General features: G+C 46.4%; 1 protein-coding gene across 3 annotated transcripts in view; it reads right to left on the bottom strand.

Moving 5' to 3' along the window:
• Window positions 1-7,072, bottom strand: part of ZNF487 (zinc finger protein 487) — a 76,430-nt gene extending 69,358 nt beyond the window's left edge. For all 3 annotated transcript variants that reach the window (XR_010022605.1, XM_063085664.1, XM_063085661.1), the window contains exon 1: window positions 6,915-7,072. Coding sequence is in view for 2 of the 3 variants with exons in the window: in XM_063085664.1 (XP_062941734.1) it covers window positions 6,915-7,007 (93 nt within the window). In the remaining variant the exon portion in view is untranslated. The remainder of the gene's footprint in view (window positions 1-6,914) is intronic.
• Between the last annotated feature and the right edge of the window lie 13,532 nt (window positions 7,073-20,604).

Below are 20,604 nucleotides of genomic sequence, written 5' to 3'. Positions count from 1 at the left end.
CGGCACTGGTAACACCAAGGTCAAGGGTTCAGATCCCCAAACAGGCCAGCCACCAACAACAACAACAAAAAAGAGTAAATTTAAGGCTGCCCAGTTAGCTCAGTTGGTTAGAGCACAGTGTTGTAACAACAAGGTCAAAGAGTTTGGTTCCACTTACCGGCCAGCCACCAAAAAATAAAAAAGTAATCTGATCCCCAGTGTGGCAGTGTTGGGAGACTTTTGGGTCTCGGGGGCCAGTGCCCTCATGAATAGATTAACGACTTCCCTGAGGGGACAGGGGGAAGTGGGTGAGTTCTCACTCTGTTAGTTCCCTCCAGAGCTGGCTGTTTAAAGGACATTGGCACCTCCTCTCCTTCTCCCTCTCGCTTCTACTTGCCATGTGATCTTGCACCTGCTGGCTGCCCTGCCAATTCCCACCATAAGTAGAAGCAGCCTGCGGCCTGCACCAGGTGAAGCTATGTATGCCAGAATCGTGACCTGAATAAACTGTTTTTCTTTATAAATTACCCAGTCTCAGGTATTCCCTCACAGCAATGCATAAACGGACTAATTCGGAAAATTCGTACTGAGGAGTGGGGTGTTGCTACACAGATACCTGAAAATGTGGAAGCGGCTTTGGAACTGGGTAATGCGCAAAGTATGGAGGAGGTGTTCGGAGGACTCTGAAAGACACAGAAGACGACAAAAAGACTAGGGAAAGTTTGGAACTTCTTAGAGATTGGTTGAATGGTTGTGATCACAATGCTGATAGAAATGTGGACACTAAAGGCCATGCTGATGAGGTCTCGGACAGAAATGAGGAAATTTCTACAAGGAACTGGACAAAAGATCGCCCTTCCTACACCATAGCAATGGACGTGGCTGCATTGTGTCCATGCCCTAGGACTTTGTGGAAGGTGGGACTTAAGAGTTGTGAACCAGAAAGTTCTGCGGAAGAAATTTCTAAGCAGCAAAGCATTCAGACAGCTGGCTGCAAGGCTACTTGCAACAGCCTACGCTCAGTTATGGCAACAAAGCCATGACCGTGATGAGAAGCCGGAATTAATAATTAAAAGGGAAGCAGAGAGTAAGGATCTGGATGGCGTGCAGCCTGGCAAGGTGGTTGGTAATGAGAGAGCACTCTCAGGAGAAGAATCCAAGGGTACAGCCACGGGACTGGTTGCAAAAGACATCAGCATGGCTATGAGGCAACAGGAGTGCTAATAGCCAGGAGGATGAGAAGAAGGCCCTGAAGGCACTTCAGAGGTCTTCCCAGCTGCGGTGCCCATCACAGGCACAGAGGCCTAGGAGGACAGAATTGTTCAGGGGGACAGACCCGGGTGCGGCTGCCCTGTGCTGCCTCAGGACACTGCTCCCTGCATCCTGGCCCCTCCGGCTGGAGCTGCCTTACCTCAAGGCACCCCAAGTCTGGTTCCTGACACAGCTCTAGAGAGCGTGGCGAGTCAGAAACTTGGCTGTGTCCACGTGGTATTAAGCCTGCAAGCACGCACGAGCAGCCCTCCACCCAGATTTCAGAGGATGTATGGAAAAGCCTGCGGGCCCAGGCAGAGACCTGAAGAGGGCATCCACTAGAGCAATGCCAAACAGAAATGTGGAACTGCAGCCCCCACCAGGGCAATGTCTGGCAGAGTCATGGGAGTGGGGCCAACGCCAGGACCTCAGAACTGTAGGGCCACTGGCAAGGAGCAATGCCCGCCTGGAAAAGCCACAGGCACTAGTGCAGCCCAGCCCAGAGGGCTGTTCCTGGCAGAGGCGTGGGGATGGTGCTGCCTGACGCTTTCGGGGCCCAAATACCCCACTACGCACAGGACGCAGGACTTGGAGTCGAGGGAGATTATTTTGGAGCTTTAAGATTTAATGTCTGCCCTGCTGGGTTTTGACCTTGTTTGGGGTCTGTTCCTCCTTTCTTCTGGCCTATTCCTCGTTTCTGGAATGGGAATGTGTACCCAATATCTGTTCCACCATTGTATCTTGGAAGTAGAGAAATTTGCTTTTGATTTTTACAGGTTCACAGCTGGAAGGAGTTTTGCCGTGAGTCTCAGGTAAGACTTTGGACTTTAAAGTTGGTGCTGGAACAAACTATGACTTTTGGGACTGTTGGGATGGAATGACTTTATGGTGTACTCGAGAGGGACGTGAGTTTGGGGGGCCAGGGGCAGAATGATAATAGTTTGGATATGTCATCCCCCAAAGCTCATGTCGAAACCTGATCCAAAATGCTGGCAGTGTTGGGAGCTGTTTTGGTCATGGGTGCGGAGCCCTCACGAATAGGTTACAGCCTTCCCTGTGGATGGGGGATGGGCAGTGAGTGAGTTCTCACGCTATTAGTTCCCACGAGAGCTGGATGTTTAAAGGACCCTGGCACCTCCCGTCTCTCTCTTGCTTCCTCTTGCCATGTGATCTTACACCTGCTGGCTGCCCTGATGTTTTCCACCATGGGTAGAAGCAGACTGAGGCCCTCACCAGATGCAGCTGAGCCAGAATCGCAAGCCAAATAAACCTTTTCTTTCTTCTTCTTTTTTTTTTTTTAAATAAATTACTCAGTCTCAATATTCTATTATACCAACACAAAAACGGACTAATACACATTGGAACAGAAGTAAAACTACCCCTATCTGCAGGTGGCATGATGTGCCGCTAGAAGAAAAATCTCAAGAAATTTACCAAATAGATGAATAAATAAATAAATAAAACTACCCTCCTAGAACTAATAAGTTTAGCAAGGTCGGAGACTATAAGATCAACTACGAAAATCAATTCTATTTCTGTAGAATACCGACAAAATATGTAGAAACCTAAATGAAACATACACCACCATTTATAATAGATCCAAAAAATCAAATACTTAGGTACAAACTTAACAAACACATACAAGACTTGTATGCTGAACACTACAAAATGCTATGAAAGAAATTCAAGAAAATCTAGCAAATGAAGAGAGATGAACTATGTAAGTGGATTGGAAGACTGAACACAGTAAAGATGCCGATTCTCTCCAAAATGATACATAGGTTTAACGTATTTCCTATCAAAATCCCAGCAACATAAACAACCTTATTCTAAAATTTCTATGGACAGGCAAAGGAAACTAGAATAGCCAAACAATTTTGAAACAGGTGAATGAATAAGTTTGGAGAGCTCACACTACCCAACTTTAGGAATTGGCATAAAGTTAAAATAATGAAGCTGGAACAGTACTGGTAAAAGGGTATACATATAAATCAATGGAACAGAGAGTCCAGATTTAGACCCACACACATATGGCCCTATGAGTTTTCAGAATGGTGCAAAGGCAATTCAGTGCACAGAGTACTCTTCAACAAACGACGCTGGAACAACTGGATATCCATATGCAAAAAATCAAAAAGGAAAACAGAACCCAAAACAAAACAGTGACTTAAACCTCACACCTTTGTTTCATAAAAAACTCAAAATGAATCTATGTCTACATGTAAAACATGAAAATGTAAAACATTTAGAAGAAAATATAGGAGAAGCTCTTCAACACCCAGCTTATACAAAGAGTTCTGAGATATGACACCAAAGGCACGATCCATTTTTGACTTCAGCAAAATTAAAAACTTCTGGGCCGGCCGGTGGCTCACTCGCGAGAGTGCGGTGCTGATAACACCAAGGCCGCAGGTTCGGATCCTATATAGGGATGGCCGGTTTGCTCACTGGCTGAGCGTGGTGCTGACAACACCAAGCCAAGGGTTGAGATCCCCTTACCAGTCATTTAAAAAAAAAAAAAAAAAAAATTAAAAACTTCTGCTCTATCACACTGTTAAAAGAAGGTAAAGATAAATTACAAAACAGAAGAAACTATTTGCAAACCACACATCTAAATTTGTATTCAGAAACTGTAAAGAATTGTCAAAACTCACCAGGAGACCACCCAATTTTCTTATGGGCAAACCACTTGAACAGATAAGCTCATGAAAAGATAACGAACATCACTAGCTAGCCATTAGCAAAATGCAAATTAAAGCTATGATGAAATATGGGTATACAGCCCAATGGAATGGCTGAAATAAAATTCAGATATTTAAAATACTGACAATACCAAGTGCTGACAAAGATACAAAGCAGCTGGAACTCTTTTACATTGCTAATGGAATGCAAAACAAAAATGGTACAGACGCTCTGGAAAACTTGGGCAGTTTCTTATAAAGCTGAACATACACTTTACTATGATGCAGCAAGACCACTGCAGTTGGGGAGATAAACTGGTACAACTATTTTGGAAAATATCCTCACGTTGTGAAGATGAAAGTGGGCCAACCCTATGACCCAGCGATTCCACCGTAGGTGTAGAGCCTGAAGTGAGTCTGGTATAGGTGCCACAGGAGACACGTGCTTGTTCAAAGCACCACTGTTAACATCCCAAACTAAAAACAACCCATACATCCTTAACACAATAGTGCAGAAATAACGTGTGGTCTGCTTACAAAATGGCATACTATGAAACAGCAAAAAATACTAGTTTTATGATTGTACTTCGAATAGTCCTTTGAAGATAACATTGATTAACAAAAGCAACGCACTCAGGAAAACATATTATGAAGACAACTTATACATAAAACCCAAGGTCATGCAAAACTATTCAATACGTCTTTTTCTGGGATACACTTTTAGCCAAATTACAAAGAAAAGCCAGCAACTGACAAGCATAAAATTGAGGACAGGGATTACCCGCGGGTGAAGGAGGGAGTTCTAACTGGGACTACGCAAAGGGCCATAAAGATGAGGGTAGAGTTTTATTTCTCAAGATGAGTGATGGAGACACAGATCTTGATTTTAGCAGTAGTCTTTATACCTTCCACATCAGGCTTACCATACAGCTGTCGTGTGTCATGTTTCTTATTTATTCAAGTCTTTTGAGATTAAATACATCTAAAACATAAAATTTACCAGTTAACCATTTTCACGTGACAGTTGAAATCTTCAGTACATTCACATCGCTGTGAAAAAGATATCCAGAACTTTCTCGTCTTGCAACTCTGAAACTCTGGACCCATTACACAACGACTCCCCATTTCCTCCTCCCCACTCCCCAGTCCCTGGCAACCACCATTCTACTTTCTATTTATATGAATCTGACTACTTTAGATCCTCATATAAGTGGACTCACACAATATCTGTCTTTCTGTGACTGGACTCCCTCACTTAACACAACATCCTCAAAATTCATCCATGTTGAAGCCTGTACCAGGATCTCCTTCCTTCGGAAGGCTGAATATTCCATTTCTATATGTGAATATATGACACATTGTCTTTATCCACCCATCTATCAACTGGACACTTGGGTTACTTCCACATTTTGACTATCGCGAATAAAGCTGCGAGGAATATGCGTGTAGAAATATCTGTTCATGTCTCTGCTTTCAGATCTTTTGAATATATACCCAGTGGTACTGCCAGGTCATATGTTAACTCTACCTTCAATTTTTTGAGAACCGCCATAACTATTTTCCCATAGTGTCTGTATCATTTTACATTCCTCACAACTGTCCAAAGGGGGCATATTTCTTACTTTTAAGATGGGGGGGGAACCTACGTACGAAAATCTTGATCATAAAGAAGATAATGGCCAGTGAGGTCAGCTGGTTACAGCGCAGCCTTATAACATCACGATCACGGGTTCCGATCCCCGTACACTCCACCCACGACAAAAAAAAAAGAAAGAAAGAAAGAGAAAGGAAGGAAGGAAGGAAGGAAGGAAAAAAAGAAAAGAAAATACATGGATCCCGAGACAAAGTCCTAGACCAACCCCAAACGTACTAAATTCAGGTTCTTTCTAAGGTGAGTTGTCAAAAGGAAACAGTGCAAACTGTATTGAAGGGTATGACTAGAAAAAGGGAAAGAACAATGGCTGACTACACACCCAACAAAAAACTCAGACCAGGAGGCAAAGGAAATCAAAGGAAAACTATTTCAGACCAAAGTCTACAAATTAAGCGAAGGTGATCAAGGAAGCAGCACAGGGAAGAGATGCCGATATGAGCGGAAGAAATAAAATTTCTAGAGAACAAAGTTCAAAGGTTTAAAATGATCTCCTCAAGAAGTAATAAAAAAGGGGAAGATGAAGTTTTGAGTAATAAGGCCATGTGCAAGATTCTGACACTTTAAGCATGTGAATGTATAAAAATAAAACAAACTGCAGGAAAAGGAACCTCTTTGCTCACCACAACTCAAAACCCATGAAGGTGTCCCTGCAGGTGGTGCAGACCTCTCAAGCCTGCAGGTCCTGGGATGTCCACCCGACCAGGACTTCCCCAATATCCCTGCCCTGAGGAAGCCCTTCCTCAGACTCAGTCTCTTCTGGCTCCCCTTGTCTCCCTCTCCCCAGGTTGGGCTAGCCGCTCCCCGCTGTGGCCAAGCTGGGCCCCCTATGCCACGACTCGCCCTGATCCCAAATGTCACCTCCGTGGTCCCCACCCCCCACTGGGCCCACTCCCGGCTCGAGCCAGGGTGTGAAGCCGCTCCCCTCGGACCCCGCCTCCCCAGCCCCAAATCCCAGTCCTTTGGACCCCACCCCCACAGGGCCCAGTGCCCGCTCGGTCCCGGATGTGAAGCCCTCCACCTTGAACCCCACCTGCCTTTCCCCACATCCCAGACCCTCGGTCCCCACCCACGGTGGGCCCAGTCCCCGCTCGGTCCTTGGTGTGAAGACATCCACTCTACCTCACACCCCGCCTCCTCCCTTTCTCCTAATCCCAGCCCCGCGGTACCCACCCTCGGGGGACCCAGTCCCCGCTCGGTCCCGAGTGTGCGGACCTCCACCTGGGACCCCACCCCCCGTGCCCCAGTACCCGCTCGGTCCCACATGTGCGACCCTCCACCTCACACCCGCCGCCCGCCAGCCCGGCCGCCCCCCGCCTGGGGTCCGAGTCGCCACGCTCCCGCTCTCACACCCGCCACCTCGGTCGTCCCTCCGAGCAGCTAGAGGACGGCGGAAGGCGGGGGACTCGGCAGTGGTCCTGAGGCACTTCAGCCTTCTCCGCCATCACGGTGGAAACCCCCCACAGCGCGTCCCGGGCGGGGCTTCCGAGGGCGTGGTCAGGCCCGCGGCGGACCCACTACTGAGTTCGGACCCGCGGAGCGCACGCGGCCTTGACGGAACCGCGCCCACTCCCGGCGCGCCGGGACCCGACTCCGCCCCGCGCCCCGGGAACCCCGCCCCACTGCGATCCCCGCCTTCTTCGGGTAAACGCGGCTCAGGCCGGCCTCCACGCCGGAACCGGATACACGCAAAGTGGCGGAGCGGCCGCGCCTCGGCGGCGGCGTCTGGGGGCGGGGTCTCGACGGCGCCATTGTGACGCGCACAAGGCGGGGCGGGGCCGGCGGCGACCGGAGGTTCGTGAATCGCCCAGAGGGACTGTGGGGGAGTGGGTTGCCTTGGTGTTTGCCCAAGGGACGCCCGGTTTGAAGGCCAGCCTGCCGGAAGACTGTGAGAGTGCTTTCCCTCGCAGGAAGAAACGGGAGACCGAGAACCCCGGGGCCTGAGGACGCGCCTTGGCGGGACAGAGACGACCGGGTCTCCACTCAGCACCGTCCATACGCTTCACGAGGCCCCCGGTTCCTCCAGGAGGCAGACCTGGCTGTCGTCAGGCCTGTTCCTCAGGGTCATAGTGCAGGGGCAGAGGGTGTCACCACCGTGACCTTCGCTGCTGGAGAAACGCGCGTCCGTTTCAGTATCGTTTGAGTTCCTGCCGCATCCAGGCCTGCCGTGTTTGCGCTTAACACCGCAGACAACTTCCCAGCCCTTCGTGAGGAGTTTTTGTTAAGCACGTGCACACATTCGGAACTAGCAGTATCGAGGGACCAAGAGTTGTCATTTCTGTAGCAGAGCTGCTTTCCCTCTAAACTTGATCGGGTGCGGCACTGGTAAGAAACAAAGCAGTCCTGAGAACACACGGTCGGTAGCTGGCCTCGATGCCCTAGTGAACGTACGCAGTTTCCCGGAATAGTAGCATCAGATGAGGTTTCGCTGTGACGTGACGGAGGAAGAAGAAAATATAAGACCACTCAGTAATGGTGCCTGAACAGCTAAAAACAGGCACTGGGCAACCAGGACAACTCTAGCCCTGCTCCATTCCTTTTACTTGCCAGAGAAAAAAATACTACGGTAGTCACAGAACTGCATTGCCCCTGCTTTGCACAACAGACCCCTGCTTCCTTGGACTCTCCCCAAAATCACCAACCACAAGCTCAGGTACTATAACAGCCCCCCTTAACACGATCGCCTGAGACACCCCGTGGTTCCCTGTGGTGTGAGGTCTCCCTCAAGGCAGCAACGAATCACCCTGAATAACTAATACACGGGGTGGGGAATACATCCATTCACTGAAATATCAAACAAACCGTTGTTTGACCATAAGTGTGTGGACATCTCGAATATGAATAAACTTCTACATTTCCATATCAACTATATATAACACATATATACACACAAAGTAAAACTTCAGAGCCTATGCTCTAATGACAAATCAAACATTTCTAATGTGAATGGTAAATAGGATTGGCGTCTTGGTATATAAAAAGCTTGTATGCTAAAGGCAATGCGGGATTCTGGATTGGATTCTAAAACAGCAGAAGGACATTAGTAGAAAACCTGGTGAAATAAGGTTAAAGTCTGTAGTCTGATTGAGAATATTGTACCAATGTTAACTTCTAAGTTTTAACAAATATGCCAGCCACAGTTATATAAGATGTTAACTATAAAAGAAACCGGGTGAAAGGTATACAAGAGCAGCTCCCTGTGATATCTTTGCAAATTTTCTGCAGATCTAAAATTATTCCAAAACCGAAATTTTACAAAAAACAAACTCTTATGCACAATTTTCTCTCCAGAGAAGTGTCTTCGTGTTTGCTTTTGACAGGGGGTGGGGGGGGTGATTGCATCATAAATGATTGGTATGAGTGACAGAAATATAGTTGTCACACCTCTCTTTCCTCATTCTCAAGCCCCTGGCTCCTTCCTACCTGCCATGTCCCCCCTCACCCCCTCAAAAGGGCATACAGCCTTCAGTCACTGAAAGCGACCACACCTGGTCTAGGTCCCATCCCACTGTCACATACACCCAAATGAGCCCAGGATCCCAACAGCTTTCAGAGTGAAAATCACTCACGCTGTAAGAGGGTAAAAACCAAAATGTACAGAAGTTGTGGCAAGGCAGCCTTGCCAAATCCGAGAAGGAAGGAGTCTCTTTCTGCCGTGCACACATACTAAGACATCTCCTGAGCTTTCCTTGGTGGTATCAAAGTCTGGTGGTATCCCAGACTTCCCAAGGAATGGGAATTAATCAGCACTTCAAGGGAAGGCATTGGGCTCTGATACACCAATAAAATACAGAAATCAGGATGCCCCAGCCTGGACACCAGACGGTCACCATGGGATAGCCCGGCCTTTCCACTGTGGAAAGAAGTGGAAAGAAGTTTCCATTCAGGGAAACCTCCTGTAATAAAAAAAATAAAATAATAAAATTTTAAAAAGACGGATAAGCATGTTCTTTTGACTTACAACAATTGTGACTCAGAGAAGAGTTCCAGAAACTGGTGGCTCTCATTATGTGGTGGGAGTGGAGGCTACCTCTATAGCAATGCTGACCAATAGAAATTTGTGAGCCACATAGGTGCTAGGCACTTCTAAATTTTTCTTTTTTTTTTTCTTGCCACCCCCTACACTTTTCTAGTAGCCACACTGACAAAAGTAAAAAGAAACAGGCTAAATGAATTTTAATTTTTTTATTTGATTCACTATATCTAAAATATCATTTCACATGTAATTAATATAGAAAATTATCAATAAGACATTTTACATTCTTTTTTTTTTTTCTGTATTAAGTGTTTGAAACCTGGTGTGTATTTTCCACTTACAGCACATCTCGATGAAGATGCTAAATTTTCATTGGGAATACTTAGTGTACATATAGATTTCATAGAATTTACTGTTGAAAAGGTAGACTCACATGCCCAGGTTCTTCTCCAATAACAGAACCGAGTCTCAGTTTTTAAATTTAAATTAAAGCAGGGATGTGGGGAAATTTGAGCTGTTGTGTACTGTTGCTGGGAATGCAAAACGGTGCAGTTGCTGTGGAAAACTTCTGGCAAATCCTCAAAAAGTAAAAACTAGAATTACCATATGACCCAGCAGTACCACTTCTGGGCATATAGCCAAAAGAATTGAAAGTGGGGGTTCAAATAGATATTTATACACCCATCTTCACGGCAGCCTAACTGACGGTAGTCAAAAGGTGTTAAGTAACCCAAGTGTCCATTGATAGATGAAAGGATAAGCCAAACGTGCTATAGCCATACAATGGAATAGTATTCAGCCTTAAAAAGGAAAGAAATTCTGGGCCGGCCCGTGGCTCACTCGGTAGAGTGCGGTGCTGATAACACCAAGGCCACGGGTTCGGATCCTATATAGGGATGGCCGGTTTGCTCACTGGCTGAGCGTGGTGCTGACAACACCAAGCCAAGGGTTGAGATCCCCTTACCGGTCATCTTTTAAAAAAAAAAAAAAAAAAAAAAAAAAAAAAAAGGAAAGAAATTCTGACAGAGGCCTACGCCATGCATGAAGTAAACTAAGCCAGTAACAGAAGGACAAATACTGTATGATTGTACTTCTACGAGGCACCTAGACTAGTCAAATTCATAGAGACAGAAAGTAGAACGGTGTTTCTCAGGGGCTGGGAGGAAAGAGTTATTGTTTAATGGGCACAGAGTTTCAGTTTTGTAAGATGAAAAGAGTTCCGGAGATTGGTTGCGCAACCATATGAAGGTAATTATCACTACTGAACTGGACATTTAAAAATGGTTCAGATGGTAAATTTTCTGTGTATTTTACAACTGCAGAGAAATTTTTGTAAAAAACTAAACCAAATAAAAACTCAGGACCTCAGTGCCACTGACCACATTTCCAGTGCTCACCAATGGCTAGAAGGCCCCAGTATCACACAGTGCAGCTTCAGACCAAGAGAATGGAGGATGGAAATCCTCCTATCTTCCACCTGTGGCTCTGTCTCTGCTCTAAGCCACTGCCTTTCTTGACTTAGCCCGGAGGGTTAGGACCCTGTATTAGTCCTTTTTGTGTTGCTCTAACAGAATACCTGGGACTGGATGATTTATAAAGGAAAACAAAATTTATTGCTTACCGTTTCTGAGGCTGGGAAGTCCAAAGTCCATCTGGTGGTGGTGACAGAGACCCAGGGGTCTCGCGTTGCAATATGGTGGAAGCAGAGACAACACAGAACACACAGAGAGACAGACAGACTCCCCTCTTCTTTTAAAGCCCTCAGAACCATGCCCCTGACCACCATTTTTAATCCATTCACTACTGCACACTCCTACAATCCAATCACCTCTTCAAGGCCCCACCTTTCAATTACCATAATAGGATTCCCCACCCTTTTAACTGTCACAGTGAGGGCTAAGTTTCTAATACATAAAACTTGAGGGACACAATTCAAGCTGTGGGGAGTTTTGGGGGTACATAATTCAGTCCACTACGGACGACTTTATCTGATATTCTTGCTTGTTATTCTAATTACTTCATGATAAGCTTCAGTTTGCTGGGGGGAGTTTCACTTGTGTGTATAGAAGAAAGTGCAGCCTTCTAATATATTATCCATCCATTCTCACTCTGTGGATGTAATATTTCTTTTTTCTTTCTTTTTTTTTTTTTTAAAGATGACCGGTAAGGGGATCTTAACCCTTGACTTGGTGTTGTCAGCACCACGCTCTCCCAAGTGAGCTAACCAGCCATCCCTACATAGGGATGCGAACCTGCGGTCTTGGTGTTATCAACACCACACTCTCCCAAGTGAGCCATAGGCCAGCCCTGTGGATGTAATATTTCTCAGAATGGAGGCACAGGGGACCTACTCTAACTCCATTTGTCACCCCATGAACTGGGACCCTGAAATGGATGATTTCACTCCAAAGTCACTGGTTCAACGTTTATATGAGTTTATAGTTCGCATTTTCAGGAAATACCAAATTGCCTTTCATTGCTTTTACAGATATCGATAGACTTTTTTATAGATTCAACATCCATGACTTCATGCTGGTAACACCAAGGTCACAGGTACAGATCCCAGTACCAGCCAGCTGCCAAACAAACAAACAAACCATGTTCAGGACTTCATTGTAGATTGAGTCAGGTGGCCCTCTCAGAGAAGGCAGGCCTGCTGACAGGAGTCAGACTGGCTAGGACACAAGAGGAAGAGTCACACTTAAGACTCCTTATCTCTCTCTAGAAAACTCACCCAGAGAGGAGACGCGACTTTTCCAAAGCTACCCAAACAGTGAATGGTTGCACGGAAAGCCAGTGTGTGTGGGTCCCATTCTAATGATCTTCCCGCCGAGCCAGACTGATTCTTGCCATGTGTGTCTGTGTCCCCTTGCTTTGGACTGTAGTGTAACACTGTAATAATGAACATGCAAGGTGAGACTGTACAAAGCCATTTTAACAATCAACGGGAAAACTTATGATTATTATGGGACCTTCGAAATTTTTTCCTAAAACATTAAAAACTGTCAGTTCTATGCGTATAGGGAAGTGAAACAATAGTAAAATTAACATTTCTTTAGTACTATGTAACTTAATTACATTAGGAATATTGAGAATTAAAAGATTTGTAAAAACTTACCAAGAGCAGTTTAAACAATCCTTGCCTCTTCTTTTTGTCACTTAACTTAAAATACAGAGTGAGCATCTCTGCTTGCCTTGATGAACTATCCTATGCCTGTATAAATTTAAGTTAACTTCCACCATTTTCTTTCCATTGTGAACATCATGGAATATCTCTGAGAATCCTTCATTGTGAATTTTTTGCTGGCTTCACTCCCCCTGGGACACCTTCATCCTTTCTGTCACAAACACTTTCGTCATTTATTGTTATTAAGTTGCCCTTCATCAAGTTCCATTGGTTGCAGATCTACAGTCTCTTGAATAGTGGCAGTGTTAACACGTTCTCAGTCAGTATTTCTTCTATTACTCCCTCTACATTCTATTTGAATTTCACTCTCAGCATTGTCAGTTTTCTCTTATTTGATGCACTTTCATCTTAATTCGATCATCCATTTTTGCAAATGTCACGTGGGTTAATTACTGGGAGACAAGAAGCAACACAACAACATGCTTTTCCTCTCCGCAAGTTAACTGACTAACAGGTGCACAGTGACCAGTCAGTGACAGACTCTCAAAGAAATTACGTGGCTGGTCACTAATCATGGTATGCTTGTATTATTTACACCATGACTTGTGCCCTGAAGAGCCAGCAGCCAAATTTACATTATTTGAAATTGCTCACAGTTAACCTACTGGAGTAACTGAAATTTGAATCATGCTGTTGGGGGACTGGTGTTACTTAAAACCATGGTGAGTGAAATCTGTGCATACCAAGGCCCTCTGAATCCAGGCCTGGCTGTGTCCGGGTGCAATCTAGTAGTGTTTAAGAGGAACACAGGCTTGAGGCTTCCAAAGACTGGTTAAAATCCAGGACCTGCCACTTCCTATCTGCGTGACATTGGCCACATCCCTCACCTGTAAAACTGAGACAGAACTACCCATCTTTAGGACCGAGCCCGTGGCGCACTCAGGAGAGTGTGGCGCTGGGAGCGTGGTGACGCTCCCACCGCGGGTTCGGATCCTATATAGGAATGGCCATGCACTCACTGGCTGAGTGCCGGTCATGAAAAAGACAGAAAAAAAAAAAAAAAAACTACCCATCTCTTAAGGTTACTATCGAAGTAGTGATCACATAAAGATCTTGTTCCACGCAGCACTGGGCAGACTGCTGCCAGGCATGTGTGGAGGAATAGTAGTGCCTATGGCAACAGAAACAGAACCTACATTTTCTAGGGCCGGCCCGTGGCTCACTCGGTAGAGTGCGGTGCTGATAACACCAAGGCCCCGGGTTCGGATCCCATATACGGATGGCCGGTTTGCTCACTGGCTGAGTGTGGTGCTGACAACACCAAGTCAAGGGTTAAGATCCCCTTACCGGTCATCTTTTAAAAAAAAAAAAAAAAAAAGAACCTACATTTTCTATAGACAATTCCAAAATTGCTTTTCGATTCTGACTGATGTAATTAAACAGAGGAAGATAAAATACTTTATGGAAACGTATCTATTCACCTTCTTGAAACATATCTAATCACCCTCTTAACACCACCAAAGTGTCTAGTTTTGAGGGGATGGGGGGGAAGTTGGAATGTCTAGAGCAAGGTACTGTGTAAGCACCGAAGGAGACTATTGCCTTGTTTCCCAGGAGGAAAGACGTGGACTAGGGGTGTAAGGTGAGGAAACGGATGGGGTTCTGCCAATGTGCTGTGTTTTTCTGAGCCAAACCTGCACGGGAGCTTCATTATTAGGCTCACAATAATGTCTAAATCATTAGCGAGTCTATTTCCAAGTGCGAGAATAAACATATTCCCAAGTGCAAGGATAAACATACTCTGGTAACAAGTTACAGATTACTGTTCAGACATCTGTCATTTTAGTTGTCTATAGCACTGTTCTTTCCTAACAGGGTTCTTTCTTGCCCCCACCCCACACTGTTTGGTTTGTTTTTCGGTTTTTGTTTTTCTTTTTTTCTGGCTGCTGGGCTGGCACAGGGACGGAACCCTGGGCCTTGGTGCCTAACAGTGTTCTTCCTTTGTGGAAGCATACATACAGTAATGAGTCATATGCATAAGGATGACAAAGTCAATGACTCATAGTCTTTATGATCATTTTTTCCCCGGTGTCTGTAGACGTTCAGGAGGGTGTAAGAACTGCTTGTCTGCAAGTGGGTTTCCAGTCAGATTCTGCTGGTAGCCAGTGAAATTGACACGGGTAAGAGGCAGGGAGACCTGTAGGAGCAAAGAGAGACCATTTATTTCAGGACGGTGCCCAGATGACTCGCAATGACTTTGCTGCAATGAGGCCCCTGAGTATGGAGAAACAGTGAAGGAAGGAGACAGGGCTGGAATAACACATGGTGAGTTGTCCCAATTTTTCCAACAACAGAACCGTAGAGGGTTGGAAATCTCGATTCTAATTTGATTTTTATTTTTTATTTATTTATTTATTTTTTTTTTTTTTGTCGTTTTTTCGTGACCGGCACTCAGCCAGTGAGTGCACTGGTCAGTCCCATATAGGATCCGAACCCGCGGCGGGAGCGTTGCCACGCTCCCAGCGCAGCACTCTACCAAGTGCGCCACGGGCTCGGCCCCTAATTTGATTTTTAGAGTAGGGTTCTTACGTAATGCAGGTATGAGGCAATGGGTCTCCAGCCAGGGGGCAAAAGCCCACAGTTAGCATGGCAACAGCCCATCTAATCAACTCTAATCACTGCTTGGGTATGGGATTGTATACTTTAATGATTTCAGAGCTAACAGATGGGTGTCATACCTATCCTGTTAAGAGATTTTAAGAATTGCTGAAGGGAAAGATATGAAAAAATGATAATGGCTAACGGCAAGCTGTCTGTCGGTGGAAACGTTAGAGACAATTATACTTAGATGTAATCATGACTTTAAGTTTTACTTAAATCATTTGAGGAGAGGTAATATTTTAGATAATGATCGCAGTTGGACCAACTTAGCTTTTCACAAACTGTACTTTGGAATGTCACGTTGTTTATTTTACTGATGTTACTAGTTTCCATTGTTTAAGCTATACTTAGCCTTAGATAACTTTTGTCACAGTGCCCATGTCTTTGTGTCCTTTTGAAATGATTGAATCAACTGATTTTACTTGTGAAACTTCTTTGCCTTTACAATAAAAAACAGAAGCTGACTTTGAATTGGGCTGTACCCAGTTTTTTCTTTCTAACAGAGGAGTTGCTGAGGTGCAGTCCCTTCCGGCTTCTCATTGCATTCATGCTGCTTTGAGTAATCATTTTCTCATCTCTCTCACACAGTGAGAAGTGTAACACAGAACAGTGGAGGAAACCCACTGTTAACATTTTTAGGTACATCCTTCTAGAACCATTTAATGCATATGGGTATATATCGTATACTAAATCACGATAGTGTAATACATGAGGTGAGGAAAATGTACACTGGACTCCTTTCTTGAGAGGTCTAGGTTCTCTCTCCCTCACCCCGCTCCCAAGTCTTCCACATATCAGGAAAGTGGCAGAGTTAACCACGTGTCCCATCCGGAGGTTTACCAGCCAGTGGGTGCTGAGCTCAGTGGTGTTGCTAAGCACCCAGTTAGCAAAGTGTGGAGTAGTACGTAAGTACAACTACTTAACTAGGTTAGCGGCCTTCGGCATCTGTCAAGGTTCAAAGGGAGAAGCAGAATCCCCAGCTGACGAGCACATATGGTTTGTTACAGGGATGGGAGATGGTTAAGCGGTCCCAGTCGGGAAGGGAAGTGGGGGACAGCAAGAACCCGCTGGAACTCACCTCCCATCTCCTTGATCTCCTGGCCTCTGACCTTGGTGGCTCAGGCATCCTGTTGAAAGCGGGTCCTTTCCTCACGGAGCGACACACACCCCAGGCTCAGGAGTCACGCCTGGCCCACGAGTCGGAGAAGTGCAAGGAGGAGCCGGAGCAGGCAGCCCCCTGGCGAGGCCAGTGGCTGTCACACGTCCCCGAGGACGACGAAGGGCGCGTTCCTGCCTCCCCACCTCCGCAGGGTCTCTGGCGGCACAGTCCCCAGTGCAACCTGAAAGCTGCAGGCAGGGACTCGTGGGCAACATGGTTCAGCGCAGCCGGCCCGCGCACCAAGCAGCGGGGCGGCCTGCTGCGGGAAGGCCCTGAGACGAGCCCGGCTTCAGCGGCCTCGGTGGTCCCTGAGTTGAGGCGATGTGAGATGCACACGGGGTTTATGGAGGAAAGTTTTGGTTTCTTCTTCTTTGTCCACGAGGAGTCAGCCCTAGTCCTTCTTTCTCTTTTTTGCCCTGTCTCTCTCATTGCCACCCACACTGCAAACCACTTTTTTCAACGGATCTTCTTTATTTTACGAACCACCCTTTTAAAATTTTTCTGTCCTAGATCAGAAAACTTCAAAGTCCACGCGGTTAAGAACCATTACTATAGAGATATTATAAAGATCTCAAATTCGGTCCAATTTTCCAGGATAAAACTCGGGATCTTTTTTGCATAGAGCGGTTACAAGTAAATGCCAGCAGGACACATTGCTGCTTAACAAATTGCAAGTGATTAAAAAAAAAAAAAAAAAGGAAACTTTTGACAAGCCTAGATAATAGGAAACGCTTAGATTATAGTCAGCTCTCGGAGGGATGCCCGCACCCTAACCCGTCTAGTGCGAACCCTTGCTCTCAGGTGAGGCGAGGCTCAGGAACCATTGGTGGCCCTGGGCTCCTAGCTCGCTTGTCCCCTGCGCCCCAGTGCTCATTGAGGAATGTGGGCCTACTCAGGGACCTCAGTGCCAGGTTCCCTCCCACCCCTCCAGCAGCCATGGTGGTTTTGTTTTGTTTTGTTTGTCTTTTTCGTGACCGGCACTCAGCCAGTGAGTGTGCCATGGTGGTTTTGAAATAGAAGCTGCAGTGGGAAGGAATCGTCTTAACCATATTACCTTGGGTGAGGTACGGTGAGGGCAGATGCAGATCAAGGGAGAGAAACCGGAACGAGTTTTACTTTTGTGGCAGTCACAGCTCCCTAAGGAGAACACAGCACTCGTTGCACGGCCACTGAGGGGGAGCACCCGGTCAGTGGTGAGGCAGAGGGAGGGGAGAAGGGTGGGCAAGCACCTTTATTGTGGCTTGTGCAACAAGGAGAGGGGTAGGCCGGTAAGTAGGTTTAGGATTGGCTAATTTGAGTAATTTCGGGGGGCTCTGGGGCCTCGGGGCTGTCCCTGGCTGTCTGGTACCTGGTCCTGGGGTGATTAGGGTGGGTGTACAATGGCCCACAGTGTGGGAGTCCGATAAGGGAGCCGGTTGCGGGTGTGGACTTAATGGGCTGCTCAAGAAGAGGAACTGACTGGGTCCAGCCAGGGCGTAAAACCTGGGTCAAGACAGCACACACACACATCCTCACACACTATGTCACAGGACACAATATTCTTTAGAGAAATTTCTGTAAGTGGACCACAGATTTTGTTACTTCCCTGATCCTAAAACTTCAATAAAAAGAGTTGAAAAGCACCACAGAGCTGGCTTATCAGCAACCTTTAGTCCAAAAACAGTGACAGGAAATAGGGCAAAATGGCAGCATCTGTTAAATTTGTTATACTACAATCTGTCATTTTCTGTCTGTTTAAAATAGTCCATAATTTTTTTAAAAAAACAATGGAACTTCCTGGGAGAGAAAGAGAGGCTCAGAGAAAGAGAGGATGCAAGCTGCCCCGCCCACCAGCACACGTGGATCCACCTGAAGTTCTCTGACTCTCCCGAGGCTCCACAGAACTGAAGGTATCTATCTAACTGTACATACTTTCTGGTGGGAAAACGCAAGACCAGGCTGAAAGCTGATGACTCAGCATGGAGGCGGAGCTAGCGCTCAGCTCACTAACATCCAAGCCCGGGCTTCCGTTGCTGGTCCAGCCTGCTGGGGAAATGGGCAAAGTAAGGACAGCCCCTCTGCCTGCACTGCCCACACCCACCCAACCCAGTGTGGTCTGCTGGGCAAGGGAACCAATTCGAGCAAGAAACCAGCAAGGTCAGCGGGTGACATAACCCCTCTTTCACTATTTAACACATCAGTAAAGTGCTGTTTGAAAGAACTGCAAGTAACACAGAGGTCCAGGCCTTCCTGGTGGTGGCTCACTTCCAGAGCAAGCATCGGTGCTGCTTCAAAGGTGCACTTTTCTATATGGGTCAAGGACATTAACCAGACAAGGCTGTGACTGCTGAATTTGCCTGCTTCCCACCTGGGTTATCATATCCCTCGTGTCCGCCTGCTAGAGTACCTAGCCTCGAGGAGGAAAAAGACATTTGGACAGGACCTATATGTGGCTGGACAGTTCAGTTGGCTTCCTCACTTCTTCCAGTCTCTCCTCCTCCCAGATGGGAAAATGAGGCACAGAAAAAGCCTGCAAGCCAGCCTGAAAGATCTGCATCTCACCAGGATCCAGAGTGAGCAGTTAAGAGCACAGACCTTGGAACCAGACGGTCTCAGCCCAATGCCCAGACCTGGCATCGAGAAGCTGAGTGACTTTAGGCAAGTTCCTATAACAACTCCGTACCTGTTTTCTTTCACTAAATGGTGATGAGATAATATAACATGTACTGCCGGGCTGTTATGAGATTTAAAAGAGATTAAGTATTTAGAATAGTGCAAAGCACGATGAAGGTGCAATATGTATTAGCTACTGTTATTGCTATTTAAGATACCATGCTTTTGAGCAAGAGACTTCTCTGAGCCTTGGTGATCCCTGCCTACCTACAGCCACTCTCCTGGGGAAGCGGGGGTGAGGTGGGGTGGGTGGCAAAGCTTAATAGGTAAAGTGATTTTTCAAGGGCTGTGAACTGGAAGATTTACTAGCCTCCAGATGCTCCAAACCTCTGTACCATCTGTTACGGATGAGTGGTCCCTAGAGAGGAGCATATTTTTTTCAAAGTGGAAATATGTATTGAAAGGTATTAGATTTGTGATAATGGTCAATGTAAATAAAAGGAAATAGGCAGCTCGGTCTGTAAGAGGCAACATCTTGGAATGATCTTCATTTGCGGAGAATTCAATTGTTCTTAAACCACGGATCTTAAAGGGGCACCTCTGTATGCGTACTCTGTCAAAAAAAAGAATAACCTGCCTCCTTACATTTCTGAGCTTAGGTGAGAGACGTTTGTGGACACAGAGGTGAAATAAAGGGACACAGCTAAGAAGGTGGACCACGTGTGAGAGAACATTCACCCACTGGAGAGGTGAGACCAGACATTTGTGGAAAAGGCCTGGGACACCAGTTTGAGCGGTGCCGGCCCCCGCTGTGGGAGAAGAGAGCCTACCTGTGACTGCTGTGCTCAATGCCAAAGAGACATCAAAGTGGGAACCTGAGATACTGTCTAGGGCCAGCAGGAGGCTCCTGACAAGGACAAGTCTCTAGACTTGCCTTCAGAGAAGACCACCTCAAAGACTATTGCATGACTGCCAAGAAAGGGAGAACTGTCAGACGTGAGAGAGGGGATCAGAGGGCCCGCTCGGCTCAGAGGCCCTCTTAATGGACAGACGGCGCGAACGTGTCTTCTTGGAGCTGGTTTCACGGTCCCTAAGCTCTGAAGCATTGCTATTTCCTGCTATAATTTTCCTAACATTTGACTCAGACCGGCTACTCGCATTGTCTCTCCACAAACACGTCTTTCGACAGCAGGGGCTGTGGAGTCACTGTAGGGTTTCTGATTAAGAATACCTATCCGACTTTTGTAGGCCCTGCTTCCTGTAATTCTGCCTCAGATTATTTAATTTTCTCCTTGGACATTTTCAGCTCCTCTCACAGCTCCTGCTTTTTGCTCTTCCCATTCCCTCTTTCCTGGAAGCAGCTTTTCTTCCCCACAAACTGCTCCTTCCTTCATCATGCTCGTCCACGTCTCACAACCTGACACTACTCTCAGCACTCCTTTCATGTCTCTGGTGATATTTTTAGATAATCCTCGGCTCAACCTGTGATGGCTGCCCCGACATCTTCTCTTCAGGAACGGAGTCCCC

Source organism: Cynocephalus volans, chromosome 2 (assembly GCF_027409185.1).
Source record: "Cynocephalus volans isolate mCynVol1 chromosome 2, mCynVol1.pri, whole genome shotgun sequence".
Taxonomy (NCBI): Eukaryota; Metazoa; Chordata; class Mammalia; order Dermoptera; family Cynocephalidae; genus Cynocephalus; species Cynocephalus volans.
The sequence above is the reverse complement of the archived record's forward strand: the minus strand, read 5'-3'. Positions and strand labels throughout refer to the sequence as shown.